The 18,067-nt window shown below is 38.7% G+C and overlaps 1 protein-coding gene across 8 annotated transcripts in view; it reads right to left on the bottom strand.

Annotated features, from left to right (window-relative positions):
- The window catches only part of rfx1a (regulatory factor X, 1a (influences HLA class II expression)), a 35,532-nt gene that overhangs the window by 3,245 nt on the left and 14,220 nt on the right, over positions 1 to 18,067 (bottom strand). For 5 of the 8 annotated variants that reach the window (XR_007111048.1, XM_047572683.1, XM_047572688.1 and 2 more), the window contains exons 4-14: positions 10,282 to 10,377; positions 9,749 to 9,846; positions 9,196 to 9,622; positions 8,375 to 8,556; positions 3,834 to 3,953; positions 3,433 to 3,566; positions 3,044 to 3,162; positions 2,652 to 2,758; positions 2,377 to 2,528; positions 1,948 to 2,045; positions 406 to 555 (exon numbers count right to left, since the gene is read on the bottom strand). Coding sequence is in view for 7 of the 8 variants with exons in the window: in XM_047572683.1 (XP_047428639.1) it covers positions 406 to 555; positions 1,948 to 2,045; positions 2,377 to 2,528; positions 2,652 to 2,758; positions 3,044 to 3,162; positions 3,433 to 3,566; positions 3,834 to 3,953; positions 8,375 to 8,556; positions 9,196 to 9,622; positions 9,749 to 9,846; positions 10,282 to 10,377 (1,683 nt within the window). In the remaining variant the exon portion in view is untranslated. The remainder of the gene's footprint in view (positions 1 to 405; positions 556 to 1,947; positions 2,046 to 2,376; positions 2,529 to 2,651; positions 2,759 to 3,043; positions 3,163 to 3,432; positions 3,567 to 3,833; positions 3,954 to 8,374; positions 8,557 to 9,195; positions 9,623 to 9,748; positions 9,847 to 10,281; positions 10,378 to 18,067) is intronic. The other 3 variants (XM_047572684.1, XM_047572685.1, XM_047572686.1) reach the window with 3 other exon arrangements.

Below are 18,067 nucleotides of genomic sequence, written 5' to 3'. Positions count from 1 at the left end.
TGTGTGTTTATATATATATATATATATATACACACACACACATTTTTTTTTTTTTTCTTTCAGTCAGCTAGTGTGGCACTCTGTATGAAACGGTGCCTTGTCAAGACAGCTCCTGTATCGCAGATTGAGTGCTGACTGAAAGATAACGTCTTCTGCCTCCATTTATCCCATAAAATATGTTGGATACATGTTAGTATAGTATTTAAAGAAATTGAAATTTGTAGGGGTAAACTGTGGGGCAAAATTTAAAAAATATATAAAAAATGTCAAATCTACCAAAGATTTTGCGACCCCCCTGCTGTACCTCTGTTGACCCCCTAGGGGTCTCGGACCTCCTGCTGAAGACCTATGCATTAGATGTCACATGAATGTTGCGAGAGGATAATATTAAAAGACAAAACTAACCTGGACGTTAGCAAAGTCAACGCGGTTCAGGTCGGACAACATCTGGCTGATCTGAGCTGTGTTCTGGAGGACAGCGCGGGCAGCCTGGGCTAGGTGGTTCAGGCTGGTGTAGCGACGCAGTGTCTGAGCAAATGCATTGGCTGACGTTGCCTGTGAAAAGACAAGTAAGAAGATTATGGGTCAGTCACATAAATACTTTCTCGTGAGAGCAAACAAGCATACATACAGTATGTCCCCAAAAGGCTTGATGTTACCAATGTTTTGTGCTGAGTAGGATGAGATTTAGTGCTACCCAGTTTTTCTGTTAATAGCAGTCACAAGCATGGTCTGCCATCTGCACACCTGTAACTCATCAACCCATTATTTGTAGTATATTATTCCTCAGTCTTCTCCCAACCATTCTCTCATGAATAGCAGTAGCAAAAGTCTCACTCTGTAGTCTTTACTCTCTTACGGTATACTTCTGTCACCATAGTATGAAGTGGTGTGAAAATGTGTTTGGACCCTTAGTGATTTCTTTTTTGCATGTTTGTCACAAATAACATTTCAGATCATCAAACAAATTTAACTATAAGCCAAAGATAACACAAGTAAACCCAAAACGCAGTTTTTAAACAAAGGTTTCATTAAGTGAAAAAAAAAATCAAACCTACATGGCCTTGTGTGTGAAAGTGTTTGCCTCTCCTGTTAAAACAGAAATTAACTGTGTAGAATTTATCTGGCCACACCAAGGCCTAATTATTGCCACAGCTGTTCTCAATGAAGAAATCACTTAAATAGGACCTGCCTGACAATGTGAAGTAGACTAAAAGATCCTCAAAAGATAGACATCATGCTCAGATCCAAAGAAATTCAAGAACAAATAGGAAAGAAAGTAATTCAGATCGATCAGTCTGGAAAAGGTTATAAAGCCATTTCTTAGTCAACCACAGTGAGAGTCTCATCTCATCTTCCATAGCGCTTAATCCTCACTAGGGTCCCGGGGGTTTCTGGAGCCTATCCCAGCTGGCACAGTGAGAGTCATTATCCACAAATGGCGTAAGTGAAAACATGGAACAGTGGTGACTGACTGGCTGGCTGACCAAAATTACCCCAACACATTCAAAGAACTGCAGGCCTCACTTGCCTCATTTAAGGTCAGTGTTGATGACGCCACCATAAAAAAGAAACTGGGCAAAAATGACCTACATGACTCCAAGACGAAAACCACTGCTGAGCAAAAACAACGTAAAGGCTTGTCTTCGTTTTGGCAAAAAACATTTTGATGATCCCCCAAGAATTTTGGGAAAATATTCTGTGGACTGACGAAACAAAAGCTGAACTTTTTGGAAGGTGTGTGCCCCATTACATTTGGCACAGCATTTCAGAAAAAGAACATCATACCAACAGTAAAATAGGGTAGCGGTAGAGTGATGGTCTGGGGTCTGAAACATTTAAGTGTGACAAACATGTAAAAACAAGAAATTAGGTTTTCACACCACTGTACATACCACTTAAAAAACACTTATAATATATACTGAGCTCAATTGCAAGAAATTGTACCTTGATGCGGACCATTTCCTCCGGGATGTTCATCATGGCATTTGTTAGCCAGCTCTCCAGGCTCTTGGCAAAATTGCGGATGGCTTGAGTTAAGGCACCTGGTAGTAATTGACAAAGGATTATCAAACACCTTTTCAATATACCTATAAGTCTTTGCTGGAAAAGTAATTTTTAGCCATGCAGATTGTTCGAATATATTTCAATGTGTTGAAACTGTGTGTCAGTGTTTGAAAGTGGTTCAATTAAAAGTTTGACTTCTTATATGTTAATTATTTGACATGTAGAGGTGTTCTGTGTTCTCAGGTATGATCATTCATTTCTTTGTATAAGAGTACATTTTATATATTGATAAACATGACTTATGTCCACTGTAATTGTATTTCATTCATCTTGCTTTACTTTGAGATCATACGTCTTGTACAGTCTTACTAGGGATGGGTCTAAGGACATCTGGGATAAGGATCTCCACCAGGCCTTGGTAGAGGCTGTTGTCACAGTCTCGACTCCAGCGCAGCACGGGCTCATACTTGCACAGCAACACCAGGCAGGATTTTGGGAGACGCTTCTCTGACTCATCATGACTGCCAAGACACGCATACTTTGTATGGAAATAGTACTGCTACTGCAACAGGATAATTGTTTCATTATTATGTTAGAACAAAATCTCAGTCTTGAATTAATGTCCAAAGAACCTAACCACTCACACAGCCAACGTGGCATCTCCAGCCTGACTTTGGCTGTACCTCCAGAATGTCTTCCACAAAGTCTCCACCAGGGTAAACTGCAGGTTAACGATCACGTCCAGTATGGCCTAAAAGAACATGGAGAAAATATCTAATGCTGAATTTCTGAGGACATGAAGATTCTCATGGGACAATCAAAAAGTGAACTTTTGATGTAGGCTGTGTGTTTGTAAGAACTTGAAAATGGATCTCATATGATTTTCAGTTTTCCAGTGAACTTAAAGTTAGTGTGGTGCCATCTATAGGTTACAGTTGGTCAAAATTCATTCATAGTAGTCCTCCACTGACTCCTTGACCACTATATAGAAAAGTGAAACTTGCAAATATTCAGTGCCAGCCCGCCAATTGGTTACCTCACAGTTTTCCCTGTACAGCAGCTGAAAACTTTTTATGTGCTCCATCTCAATGCCTTCCGGCAGAGACCTGCTGTCAAGGTTGATGTCTGGGAACTCTGGGAGGGATCTAGAAGCATCTAAACACAAGACACATGAACAATGGCTAAAATAAATTACATTGGTGTAATATTATACATAGCGTAATCAGCATTAAATGTTAATAGCATTGAGTGTGTTGATATAGGGTCTACATAAGAAATAGTAATATCCTAATGGCTAATTAAAGTATGATATGATTATTGGAAATATATATTTTCAATTTTTGAAAAGGAATGCTGAATGTACATTATATTTTGAAAATGAAACCATCATATACACCAATATTTGTTCACTAAAAAGGGCCTCACCTAAGAACTGCTGGTACTGCTGGACCTGGCTGCTGATGTCCACATGACCTGACCCCTGCTGATGTTGCTGCTGCTGTCCTGCTCCAGCTGCTGTGCCATTGGTCATTCCCTCCACTTTATGGACAGGCTTTAACCTGATGAGAATGGGGCAAAGGAACCTCAAATATTGAAGTCTAGGCTTAGACTTGCAAAGGCAATGTAAAATGAAATGGCAACTCAGTATGGCCATAAGGCTAGCATGGAGCCATGAGAGGGTTAAAAAATAACATATGTAGTGTCAGAAACAGAGGAAAAACAAACGGCTGTATGAATGAAATAGATATAGACTGAGAAATGTGAAATACAGATATGATTACATGGTGTAATGACAGACACAATGTGCAATGTGTTTTTTTGAATACCTCTGTTTCTGTGAGAATGGTTGTTGCCTCATGGCAAGGTGTTGTTGGTCTTCCATCAAACGGAGAAGAGACGAGCCTGCCTTGATTCTCAGCCCATAATAGTGGTATTTAGAGTTACCGCTATCAAGAATAGATAAAATATGGTTTTACAAAAAATTGGACACATCCTTTCTAATTTCTCACACATATCTGATCAATACAGGAGAAAGTACGAGGGACCAAGACGAAAGAACTTATGGAGTCTTAAGTTATTGGCATAAAAATATAATGTCCATTTCACAAAACAAAATAGCCAAATGTATATTATCAAGAAAGGTTCCTTGATTAAAATTTTATTAATATTTAATAACAATTTATTTTTATTTTTTTGAAAAATGCGCCTGAAAGAGTTGCTGCATGTCACCAGTAGCTCCGTGAAGAATAACCTTAGTGTGTTAATAGTTGTTTTTTGTCTGACTTGTTTTTATTTTGTTTTTCTCTGAACTTTTAGTTTTTTGGCTGTGGCATTTGGCGGAGCGGCCATTGTGTCCGGTGGTGTGTTCCTGCTATCAACTGCTAGCGTTGTCCATGTTCCCTGGGCTGCCTGGACTGAGTCCTAAGTGCTTTGGATGCCAGGCTGAGATTCCCGCTAAACCAGTCCTGGGGATGCCAGGCTGGTTGGCTGTGGAGAAGCGGAGAAGGAGCTTCGGGTTGGCGGTGCTGTCTGTCCTCAAGGGGATCGTAAGGTCTTCGGCAGCAGAATTGATGGACTACACTCCACAGGGAGTGTAGTGCTTTGGAGATCTGGTTCATAGGACCATAGTATGTCTGTGCCCGAATTCAGACTCTACGGGTGGACATGCTCCATTTGAATTTACATCCCTCCCTCACAAGTACAAGTACAAGGAGACACCATTCAACACGATATACAGTATGCCGCTGTTGCTATGCAACTGGTCAAACGGCCAAAGACCTCGGACACTGTTTTTGCCAACTTGTATATAATGCTAATTCTGTAAATTTTTTGATTACAGTTTTTGTTTTTCTTTAATTTGATCTCATTTTTCTTTTTATCTTTCTTGTGTTTTTTATGAGTGTTTTCTTTTATGTGTAACGAAGTTACACTGAAGTAAAAAGTCCTGAGAACTCTATAGATGTCCCTAAAAAAACCTCCCTCCCTGGATGCTTTGCATGGGTGTTTACTAACTTATATTCTCATACAGACAGCTTTATACGATGATGTGTACAAATGAGGACTGTGGGAGACAATCTCTGCGCTTCTCTCTGGGCACCCTTTGGCTATTCCTTCCATGATGTTACATTTATTACATGTTACCAAAAAGAAACGTGTGGTCGAATTTCGAACTTGTGGTTATTATTATTATTATTATTATTATTATTATTATTATTATTATTATTATTATTATCATCATACACTGTATTTGTGGACATCTTTCAAAAATTCAAGGTCACCTTACAAAAAACATAAAGAGTAGGTTAGGTGGAATAAGCCATTTTTAAAAAGATGTGTCTTGACTTTGGATTTGAAATATGTCAGGGAGTCTATGTTTTGAATGTCAGGTGGGAAAATGTTCCAAAGGTGTGAAGATGAGCGACTTAATGCTCTCAAACCCATGATGGACAGTCGGGTAGGAGGTGCAAGTATCTGAGAGTATGTGAGGGCCTGTATAATTCGAGAAGTTCAGATAAATATGATGAAGCTTGGTTGTGAAGGGCCTTGGCGGTAGGTAGCAGGATCTTGCACTCAATGCGGGATTTTATTTGAAGCCAGTAAAGATGCTAAGAACTGTGATGTAGCCCATGGAGGGGATTATGTGATGATATGGGCTGCAGTGTTTTGAACCAGTTGAAGTTTTGTGGAGACTCTTGGACGGTAAACCAAAAAGAACAGAGCTGCGGCAGTCGATGTGTGAGGTGAAAAGGGCGTGGACTAGTCTTTTGATGTTGAGGAGATGAAAGTAAAGTCACATTGTCGTGGGTTTCCAGAGATACAGAGCTGTCGAAGATGAAACCCAGACTCTTAACCTGAGGCAAAGGAAGTACAGTGGAGTTTTTAATGTCAATAAGAAACTGTTGGCCAGAGTGGACTTAGAACCGACGAGGAGGACCTCAGTTTTACTGCTGTTCATTTGTGGGAAGTTGCAGGAGAACCAGGATTTCATTTTTGTTAGACATGCGGAAAGGGCAGGGGTGGAATAGTAGAGGTCAACTTCGTGGACAAATAAAGAATAAAATTGTAGCTTATGTTTACAGAACATATGGTCAAGTTGAAGAAGGTAAACGATGAACAGTAGTGGACCCAGGACAGAGCCCTGGGGGACTCCTGTGGTGATAGGTTAAGGGTGAGATCTTATTCAGCTGGACAAATTCACGGTAGTGGGAGAAATAAGATGTGAACCATTTGAGACAGGTGCCTGTGATGCCAACACAACCAAGGTGTTCAAGAAGGATGTTCTGGAGATGGTGTCGAAGGCTGCACTTTTGTTAAGGACAAAGAATAGTTAAAAGTTGAGAGTCAGCTGCTATGAGGAGGTTATTAGGGATCTATTTCTGTGCTGTAGAATGGGCAAAAAACAGACAGGAACTGTTGAAAATGCTTGGAAGTACATAAATATGCATATATCTGAGTTGCCACTGTTTTTTCTAGTATTTTTGATAGAAATGGCAAGTTTGAGATGAGACGAAAGTTATTTCGGTTACTGGGGTCACCACCAGGTTTTTTGACTAGAGGTGTAATTGCAGCGGTTTTGAGAGATGATGGAAAACGGCCAGACATCAGGGAGAAATGTAGAGAGGGCCGGGGGGGTAGAGAAAGATGGGCAAGATGAGGAGTTCCATTGCTGGTGAACAGTGACAATTTTAGATCTAAAAAAAGTCATGAAATTATTGTCTGTGAAGGTTCTCAGTCATCCAGTCATTAAAATGACATTTGTTGCAATGAGCAGTTGAGTAGAGGTAAGTTGGTAGAGTATCTGGTGGACGTGAAATCCTATTGACCTTGGAGAAAAGGACTTTGGGGTTCCCTTTGCCTCACCATATCAAATCAGAGTAGTACCTTTTTTTTGTTGTGGAGATAACATCCTTATAATGCAGATGGTTATGGTACATTTGCTTGTGCACAACAAGTCCAGTTTTTGCGTGAGATTGTTAGAGGACAAGTGCTCAGTGAAACTGATTGATTTCAATGGTAAAAGAAGATAAGTCGATATTTTTAACACTATACAATGAGGCTAGATGTGAGGAATAGGATTAGCTTGGTATTGAAGAGTATCACCACATGATCAGAAATGGGAAGATTAACGGGGGTGCAATCGTGTGAGGTGAGGCCACATAAAAGCAACAAATATAGTCTAATGTGTGTCCCTTGGAGTGAGTGGGAAATTACTGCAGTCCGAGGCAATCCGAACAAGATGAAAAGTCTCTGGTGAGCATATTAGTGGTATTAAAATTCCCCAATAGTATTATGTTGGGAGAAAGAGAACTTAAATGTGTGGGAAATGTGGCAAATTAGGTGGACCATCCACATTGGTTGTATGACAAGTTTTTTTGAAGGCCTTTAGTGTATATAACATGTAAAATGCCATCATTTAAATACATTATTGGTAAGGTGACAGTGGGCACTGACCCTCATAATTAATATTGCAGATGAATGCGATAAATGCGATAAATGTATATAACATGGAAAATGCCATCGCTTAAAACAAATACATTATTGGTAAGGTGACAGTGACCACTGACCCTCACAATTAATAATGCAGATAAATGCGGAACCAGTGCCATTTGACCACCAAAATATCTTCATTTCATTGTTGAGCGAGTTGTGCGAGGTCACTTTTTACATTTGACTACCTAGTCAAGATATTTTTCCTAAGGCATTCCTGAGTCTTTTGAAGGATTTTAACTTGTCTATGTGCAGTATGTACATACCAACTTCAGAGAACTATTAACAACAAAAGCTAGCTGTGATAAAGTGGGGCAAAAAAGTATTTAGTCAGTCACCAATTGTGCAAGTTCTCCCACTTAAAAAGATGAGAGAGGCCGGTAATTTTCAATTTTTAAGTGGGAGAACTTGCACAATTGGTGGCTGACTTAATACTTTTTTGTCCCACTGTATCTCCTCACACTGGATATGTTTGAATCAAGAATTGCAAATTACAGCAAAGGGGCTGCTGGCTGCAAACTGTTGTGAAAATATCTACATGTATGTTAATATTCAAATTGGGTTTAGGTGTAAAACAAGAAGAGCCTCCTACAAGTGCCCCCCCTTGCCTTTGCTTATTTACTTTCGTCACATCTCTTTCTCTTCTCCTGCACTGGTTTACTAAGCTTATCAACCATTCAGACTCAATAGAACGAGTTAGCAGAAAAGCTGGTAACAGGGGTTCAACTAGTGGCAATGGTGCAGGACCACAAAACTATTGCCACAAAAGGCCATATGTGATCTGACACCACCACATAGCTGACCATCAGCTTAGCTCGTCAAGACCCATATGTTGATTAGGTCTTCTGTACCAGAGTTTGGGTGTGTGATCCAATCTTACCGTGTACCCAGGCGTCGTGTGCGTAGGCCCATGAAAACAGATCTAATGAGTTTCCCGAAAGATGCAGCATTAACGGGCTCTAGTTTCTGCTCTTGGCAGTGCAGCAGGTAGTGGCAGTAAAGAGTAGAACGTGGCAGACTCACTCCTTCAGCTGTTTCGTAGTTGTCCAGCAACCACTGTACCTGACACACAGGTGATGGAAAAAAAGTTGGTGCAATCAGTGAAGCTAATGGATATAAAGAGGAAAACATACCCCAGCAAATGCACACACAAATACATGCACACAATACATTGCTTATTAGCAAACTCATTACACACATTTTTTCCTTATTATACAGAGCATGCTAGTGCATTTTTCTAATCACTCAATTTGTACAGTTTCATCATCAAGTCAGGAATGAAAACGTAGATACATCTGTTTGCGTGCCGTGGCGTACAACTTTGGTATGCAATGAATCGATGCCCTGGAATAGTGATGGGATATCTGCCAATGACATTTTGGTTATCATTATCACAAAAAGTCAAGCGTTGGGGCATTTCAAAGTAATTACAAATGCCTGTCACCACATGCACTGCAATGGTATGAAAATGATGAGGTCATGGTTATGTTTTCATTGATGTTTCATTCAAGAGGTAAAAGTTTCATTGTGATCAGTATACAAAATATTACAGCACTGTTTTCTGGCCCGTAAGTCACAAATTTTAATTGCATTTTCCACTTCACAAAACTCAACTATGACGTCATCAGTGTTAGCCTCCCAAGGGTTGTGTAGATGAGAACAAAACAAGAAGAAGTTCCAGCGCTTGGCGCCTCAGCATACCTTTTTGTCTGCCGACGGCACACTACTCTCCTCGCCCTCAGTAATACTCACAGTGGCTGGGGATGCGCGGGCAGTGTGTGAGTAGTTCTGACTGTTGCCAGATGTCCCTCCACTGGTGCTGCTGCCCAGCATGTAACCCCCCTGGATCACATAGTTGGTTGCTGTGCCACTGTTGGTGGCTGCCCCATCCTCTGACCCATTGTTGGTACCACCTGATGTCACCACAGTGGTCCCTTCTCCCGCTGCACTAGAGGGCTGGGCCACAAACATGGACACACCCCCTGTAGTGCCGGTAGTCACAGAGACAGTCAGAGGTGTACCAGCGGTGGACGCCTGTGACCCTGAAGTTGGCTGACCTTCATAATATTGTGTAGCTGAGGTCTGGGTGAACAGGGGGTTGTCAGCATAAGGGAAAGTGCTGGAACGACTAGTTAAGAGACATGTAACAATGTGTTAGAAAGCAAGAACACTGAAGGTAAATCAGTAAAGAAGACTGTAAAGAAGAAAAAAAGGATTGTTAGGATGTTAGGAAATTATTGACTGTTATTCTAACATGGTGCTGGTTGTGTAGTTTGTGTCTCCTCCTTCCACATACTGCACTTGATTGGTGTATACATGTTGCACTGCCACTGATGTGAGATGCTGCTGGACCTGTGAACACACACAAAAAAAAAATTAAGACCTACCTACCTACCTTGTAAGGACATGTTTTATCGCCTATAATTTGAATAGTGTCTTCTCAATAATTAAAGTTACACTTAGTTATATATTCATTGTTCCTTCAACTCTATGGCGACAGCCTATTTTATGTCCCCGACCAACTCCTATTGCTTCCTCAGTATGCACACAACGAGAGACACAACAGCTGGTAAAACAGGAGGACATACATGGGGAGATAATGAACTAGTTTGCTGCTCCCAAGGGCAGGCATTCTGGCTGTCCTGACTCATGATACAGTTGGCAGTCTTTCAGTTTTTAACTAACCCGGTCACCTATGTGCTAAGGGACAGGACCACAGACATGATGAGTTACCAATATATTACATTTTGCATGTTTTACATTGTTAGAGGTTGTGAATTGTCTTACCTCCTGGGTGATATGAACAGGTTGTAGATTGGTGACATTAAGCTGTGTGCTGGGTTCAGTCTTGGCTATCTGGGAGGTGGCCTGAAGAACAGACCTCTGTTGAGATGAAGAAACACTCAGTACAGGACAGTTCTAAGAAATGTTATTTAATTTAATCCTCCCTCTGAAAAACACAGTCATGAATAGGAGGAGACTAGCTCCCTGGCATAATTCACAATTGCCAAGTTGAAAGCAGGTAGTCCTAAAGCTAGAAAGAATTTGGCATTCAACTAATTCTGGAGAAGCTCACATAGCCTAGAAATATAGTTTAATAACTTCAGCGCTGTACAGTGCAAAAGTTTCCATTGCATTTGGGAAACACTGCACTAGCACTGCGGTAAAGCCAGCCGCCACTTCGGAGAACACCGTCAAGCCAGCCGCCACGCTCTTTTGTGCTTCGTCCTTAATTGATGCATTATGGTATCCACATATAAAAAAAACAGCCCGTCAAAATAAAAGCGTTGTACATACAGGCTGCCGAATAGTAGATGTTGAATGAATTTAAATCTCTCAATAAATTGCTTACAAATAAGGACTAACAATCGCAAGTGAAAATGGAAAAACTCATTGTTTCCACAGACTAATTCCACTTCACCCTGATAGTACACACCCGAAGATGTCACCAAATAAATTTCAATGCATTCTGATGTGGAATTTCAGAATAAGAGCCCCTTCAATTGTTCAATATTTTTGATATTGTTGCATGATTTTATATTAAGATAAAAAGAAAACTCCCTGTTACCACATACTAATTCCACTTCACCCTGATAGTACACACTGCTAGCACCTCAAATAGCAATTAGTCTAGCTCAGTAGCATGAGTTAACCCGGGAGCACAGAGTTGGCGGGTATTAACATTCAGGCTAAATGTTGAAACAAGGTAATATGTTAGTAGCTGAAGTTAGACACAACCAAAATGTGAATATTCATAATAATATATCGTACGCATACACATTCTGTGCAGTAACATATACATTATTTCACATGTCTATTTGTCTGTGTAAAGTATTCCTTTCAGGTGATCCAGATGTTCTACATGAGATGAAGAACTAGACTATCAGGACTTCTCATCTAGGCAGAGAACACTTTCAGAAAACAATTCATCACTACATCACCGATTATTATTACAGACCAGATTTGCTAACTGTAGTGTTGATGATTTTGTCATGACTTTGTCAATTTTTCTATTAAAATTATTATGATTGATGATTTATTTGTATGCATTGGTATAGTATTTGATTATTTGCTTGCAATAGAATTTATTGAAATGTGACCCAACTTGCAACAACTAACTTAACCTATCTTTTAATTAAAGAAATTAATGAAAGCTGAGATAGGCTCCAGCAACCCCCGCGACGCTAGTGAGGATGCGGTAGTAGAAGATGAGATGAGATAAAGACATTAATCTGTAAATCATGACTGTATTTAATATATTATTTATTACATTTTTTTTTACAAATTTTTTATACAAATGGCATCAAACCGGGAGTGAGGCCACCGTGTTAGCTGGCTGCTAGCACCTCGGACAGCGATTAACTTGGTAGCCTAAGCTAACCAGGTAACGGAGAATTGGGTGGGCGGGTTTCAACGTTCAAGCTGCCTTAGCTGCGCCCCAACACGACCCCATGCCCATATTTGGAGCATCTGAATGTGGGCGGCGTAAAGCCCACTTCGGGCTTTATTTTCGAGTTTCAGAATCCATCTCTTCACTAAAGTATGTTGGATTTGTGTAAATGTGCATTTAAACAAATTTAATTTAATTTTGAGGGGATGCTTAAAAAAAATAAAATTATGAAAATTGTCTAATCAACCAAAGATTTTGTGACCTCCTATGTCCTATATTTATATATATTTTCCTTCCAGAAAATTTAAATTTATTTATATACACATTAACATGACTCCAACATATTTTAGTAAAGGATAAATGGTGGCAGAAGACGTTATCTTTCAGTCAGCACTTCACTCAATCAGTGATACAGGCGCTGTCTCAACAGCGTACTGTTTCATACAGAGCGCCACACTACACCTGTCAATCTAAGCCTCCTGTACACCGCAGGACGTTGAAGATCTCTGTCCTAGAAACACAGGAGCAAATGAATGTAGTCAACGACCAGTGCTGTTCAAGGAGTCCCTTTTGGCCAATTGTCTTTTTTCTTGTCCTGAAAGTTGCAAATAAAACTATTTATCTGGTTTAAAGGAATTTGTCATTCATTAGATTATCATACTAATACATTATCTTCAAACACACTTCACCCTCGCAACCCTAAAAAGAAAATTGCACTCCAAGCGAAGTTTAATGTTTGAAATCCCTGTGTATTTAAACTTGATGTTTCTAAAGATAGTTCATGGCATTACCTTGGCCTCCAGTAATATTGTAAGAAACTTTAGTGTAATACTTGACAAGAAAATGTCCTATAATTCGCAGATAAAAAAGGGACCAGGACTGCCTTCTTTCATCTACATAATATCGTCAAAATACAGTGGGTAAAATAAGTTTTGAACTCATCACATAGTAAACATATTTCTAAAGGTGCTATTGACATGAAATTTTCACCAGGTGTTAGTAACAACTCAAGTAAATTCATACATAGAAAGAAACCAAAACAAATAAGTTTAGAAGTAATTAAGTAATGTGTAATAATGTAAAATAACAGAGTGAAAAAGTATTGAACACACGAAGAAAGGGAGGTGGAAAAAGGCATGGAAAGCCAGTGATCAGAAAGCCATCCTGCCTCTTGTCAGTGCCAATGAAGATCAGCTGGTTTAGTCCAAACTGATGGCCTATAAAAAGGTGTCATTACCAAGGTGTCACACAAGGAACAAAATCTCATGATGGGTAAAAGCAAATAACTCTCTCAAGACCTCCTTAACCTTATAGTTGCAAAACATTCTGATGGCGTTGGTTACAGAAGGATTTCTAAACTTCTGAAAGTTCCAGTGAGGACTGTTAGGGCCATAATCTGGAAGTGGAAAGAACATCATTCGACCATAAATTGGCCACGACCAGGTGTTCCTCGCAAGATTTCTGACAGAGGAGTGAAAAGAATTATCAGAAGAGTTGTCCAAGAGCCAAGGACCACGTGTGGAGTGCTTCATGAAAGACCTGGAATTAGCAGGTACAATTGTTTCAAAGAAAACAATAAGCAATGCACTCAACGGCCATGGCCTGTATGCACGCTCACCATGCAAGACTCCATCTCTGAAGAAAAAGTGTGTTTGCTGCACAACATTTGGACAGGCTTGTAAAATACTGGGAGAACATAGTCTGGTCAGATGAGAGCAAAGCTGAACTCTTTGGATGCCATAACATCCAAAGAGGTCAAAATGCACTGCACATTACCCCAGAAACACCAACCCAACAGTCTGGAGGTGGGAACATCATGGTGTGGGGCTGTTTTTCTGCATATGGTACTGGAAAACTTCATATAACTGAAGGGAGGATGAATGGAAAAATGTACCGAGACATTCTTGAGAAAAATCTGCTGCCATCTACCAGAATGATGAAGATGAAACAAGGGCGGACATTTCAGAAAGACAATGATCCCAAACACAGAGCCAAGGAAACTCTCAACTGGCTTCAGAAAATAAAGCTGCTAGAATGGCCCAGCCAATCACTTCACTTGAATCCAATCGAAAATCTATGGAAATAACTAAAATCAGAGTTCATAGAAGAGGCCCATGGAACCTTCAAGATTTAAAGACCGTTTGTGTGGAAGAATGGGCCAAAATCACACCTGAGCAACGCTTGCTACTAGATTCTCCATACAGGAGGCGTCTTGAAGCTTCATTACCATAAAGGCCTTTGTACAAAGTATTAAATAAATATCAGTAAGTGTGTTCAATACTTTTTCCCTGTGTCATATCACATTATTACACATAACTTAATTTCTGAATTTATTTATTTTGGTTACATTTATATGGATTATTTGGATTGTTACCAACACCTGGTGAAAATGTCATGGCAATAGCACTTTTAGAAATATGTTTACTATGAAAAATTTACAATACTTATTTTACCCACTGTACATGTAAAATCCAGAATAGAGTTTCAAATCCTCCTCCACAAAGAAAACCTTAAAGGTCTAGCTCCATCATGTTGTAAAGACCCCATTGTACTATATCATCCCAATAGATGCCTTTGCTCTCACAGTGCAGGCTTACTTGTTGTTCTTAGAGTTTCAGTAGAACACGAGGTAATGCTTTCAGGTATCTCTCAAAATAGTTGGGGACAGGAAAAGTGGAAATCGTTTGAAAGGATTTCCCAACATCCTGCCAGATGGCAGATGTAGGTTAAAGCAATAAAACGAAAAAATGGAGCGGTGAGATCCCTCAAGAAACACATTTCTCTTGTGTAGCGATCACTTTCTATCAGGGATAGAATCCAGCGTTTTCCAAGTGTAAAGTCTTTATTATTATAGGCTGTTGCATGGAGGACCAATTCTGACAAAATAAAAAATAAATAAATACCTGCCATAAATAATTAAATAAATACCTAAATATATGTCAGAAATAATTAATTAAATAAATACCTAAATATATGACATAAATGCTATTTATTTATGTTGTTTATGTATTTATATTTATTTATGTTTTACTGATGCACCACTTCACATGTACAACGAAATGTTATTCAGATGAGGGGGCTGTCCACACTGGCTGAATGTTCTCTGATTGGTTGATCAACTGATGAGTGCATGGATCGACTGCACATGCCTTTTCACAGCCAGCCATGTAGTGATTTCAAATGGCGCCGCAACGGCAGGCAGGAGCTAATACAGACATGCTGGTAATAAAGAGTAGGAGTCACATTCATGGACATAATAAAGAGTAGACACAGCATTGAGTCCTCCAATGTGAGAAACGTCACCGCCACCTTGGACCAGTCTAAACTCAGCCTCCAGCTGCTGCTACTATGGTACTGAAGCACTGGACTGGAGCACTGTGCAGCTTCTCCTGGAAAATCAGAGGACCGAACAAAACAGGACATGAGGAATTACTTTTCACAAGTAAGACTGAACATCTCTATTGGTTGTTGATTCAATAGTTACTATCCTGTAATAATCTGTTCAATCGTGGCTAGCTAATTAGGGCTTACTCGTGTTCAGTGCTAGTTAGAAAAGTTATGCCATGAAAGTTAAATCTATGAAAATGTATAAAGCATGTATTGCATGTATGCTCTGGAGGTTTTAGGCCAGTTTTTGTAAAGTGTCTTGAGACAATTTGTATTGTGATTGACGCTATGCATATAAAATTGAAATGAACTGAATTGACTGGAGTATTTTATACAGGGTGGCACAGACAGAACGACTGTATCCATCTCTAACTAGTAAAATATTTCTCATGTCACATACTCACTCAGCCTACTTTCATATACAATAACATTATGTTTTTTGTTGGTTCAGAGTAAATATGCTATGCTGTCATTTAGGCAACGTGGCAGTACAGGTTGACACTGTGTCCCTGTCTGCAGTGGACACGTCTCTCTGTCCTCTGACAACATTTCAACTCCGAGGCACTGAGGATGTTTTCTTGCTCTGGGAACACATTGAGGAGACACACCAAACTCACCTCTCTTACATACAGAGTAGTAGTAAAAGAAATATGCTGTTCAAAACTGTCCTCTTTCAGTGGTTCAATGGGCTCAAACCCTTTCACCAAGGAATAGATAAGATAGGATATATAAGATTATTAGGTTACATAAAATAAATAAGACTGATTAGATAAGAGAAAATAAGAAAGATGGGCTGTAGATAGAATATATATAATTAGTATTTATTTATTTGCACCATAAGAAAAGACAATTACAAAAAAAAAACAAACAGAAATTAAATAAGTATAATGCGTGCGGGAGAGGTTAAAAAACCTCCCCCCAAAATATACAAAACTTCAAAAAACAGATCAACAACAACAACGAGAGAAAACAAATAACAACAAAAAGGAGAGCAATACAAGTATCATGTTATAGCACACACAAAAAATCTGAAATAAAAACATGGTTGTGTATAAATGTAAAATAATTGTAATTGCATGTATGAGCACATGAAGAGGCAATGATCCATAGACCACTATACTGGAAAAGAGTCTTGATTTATCAGGTAAGCTTTCAGTCTTAACTTAAAATTGAGGGATAAAGATAATTTAACTACATGAAGTTGAGAATTCCAAATTCAGGAGCCTCTATACACTAAAGAAAACTGAGTATGTGTAGTACGGCAAAAGGGAAGATGAAGTTTATCAGTATGTCTTGTGTTGTAAGAATGGACCTGAGAGTTAACTGTAAAGAATTCATAAAAAGATTTTGGTAGCAAGTGAGAAAGATGAATATATTTATCAATAAATTAATATCATAGACTGACGATATATGAAGTTTCTTAAACAGAGGGGTAGATGGAGACAAATCATTTGAAAAGGTGGTTAATCTAACAAGTTTCTTTTGTGTGATTAATAATTTCTGTGAATTAGAAGGATAAGTGCTGGCCCAGACAATATTACAATAACTAAGACGAGGATAAATCAAACTATATTACAGTATATTTAAAGCATTCTGCGATATGAAACTACAAATTTTTCTGATGATACCAATAGATTTCAATACTTTGTTATTGACATGTTTAGTATGTTCCGACCATGATAACCTCTCCTTAATTAATACTAAAAATTAAGTAGACGGCACCTGGGTAATAGCCTTATCCCCAATAGTGATCTTAGCACTGGATTTACAATATATATATTTTTTTTCCCAGTAAATATGATAAATTTTTTTTTTTTTTTTTTACATTTAATGTCAACTTATTTAGCTGGAACCATTCAGAAAATTTAAAAATGCCAGAATTGGCTTCACTAATTAAAGATTCCAAGTGACTGTGAGTCAAAATCAAATTAGTATCATCAGCAAAAAGTATTAGTAGCATAGTGGAAGAAACAGTAGCAAGGTCATTAATGTAAACAAGGAACAATAACGGAACAAGTATGGAACCCTGGGGGACACCATACGTTAACTGGACTCTGGAAGAAGTACAACCATTAACATAAACAAATTGTTCTCGATTTGAAACATAATTGACAAGCCAACTATATGAATAATCATGGAAACCATAACAATGTAACTTGGAAAGTAAAATAGTGTGATCAACAGAATCAAAGGCTTTCGATAAATCTAAAAAAATACCCAAAGCGTATTTATTGTTTCTTATCGCTGTATAGATTTTTTCTATCAGCTGTAAGAGGGCCATATCTTTATAGTGATTTTCCCTGAAACCATATTGGTGCTTATGTAAAATACTGTGTTTGTTTAGATGAGATAACATTCTTTTTTGTACCAGTTTTTCAAAAATGTTTGAAAAACATGGTAAAATAGAAATAGGTTGATAATTATAAATTCTTGTATCCCCAGTTTTATGAAGGGGGATAACTTTAGCAATTTTTAGATCCTTTGGCACACATCCCATCTGCAACGATAGATTAAAAATATACACTAATGGTTTTTACAATAGATGAAGACACAGATTTAATCAAGGAAGCACAAATATCATCATGGCCTAGAACAGATGGTTTCAGTTTGCCAATAATTTCCATCACCTCTGCAGAGTCCATATTTTCAAACTTTAAAAAGGAGAGGGGGGGGGATACCCTTTATGTAATTCAATGGGCTTCTATTACAAAGTTTGATATTCTTTGACAAAGAAGAACCCACTTGAGCAAAAAAAAATTATTAAATTCACAAGAAATTACATATGGATCAGTAAGT

The sequence above is a fragment of the Mugil cephalus genome, chromosome 20 (genome assembly GCF_022458985.1).
Source record: "Mugil cephalus isolate CIBA_MC_2020 chromosome 20, CIBA_Mcephalus_1.1, whole genome shotgun sequence".
Taxonomy (NCBI): domain Eukaryota; kingdom Metazoa; phylum Chordata; class Actinopteri; order Mugiliformes; family Mugilidae; genus Mugil; species Mugil cephalus.
The sequence above is the reverse complement of the archived record's forward strand: the minus strand, read 5'-3'. Positions and strand labels throughout refer to the sequence as shown.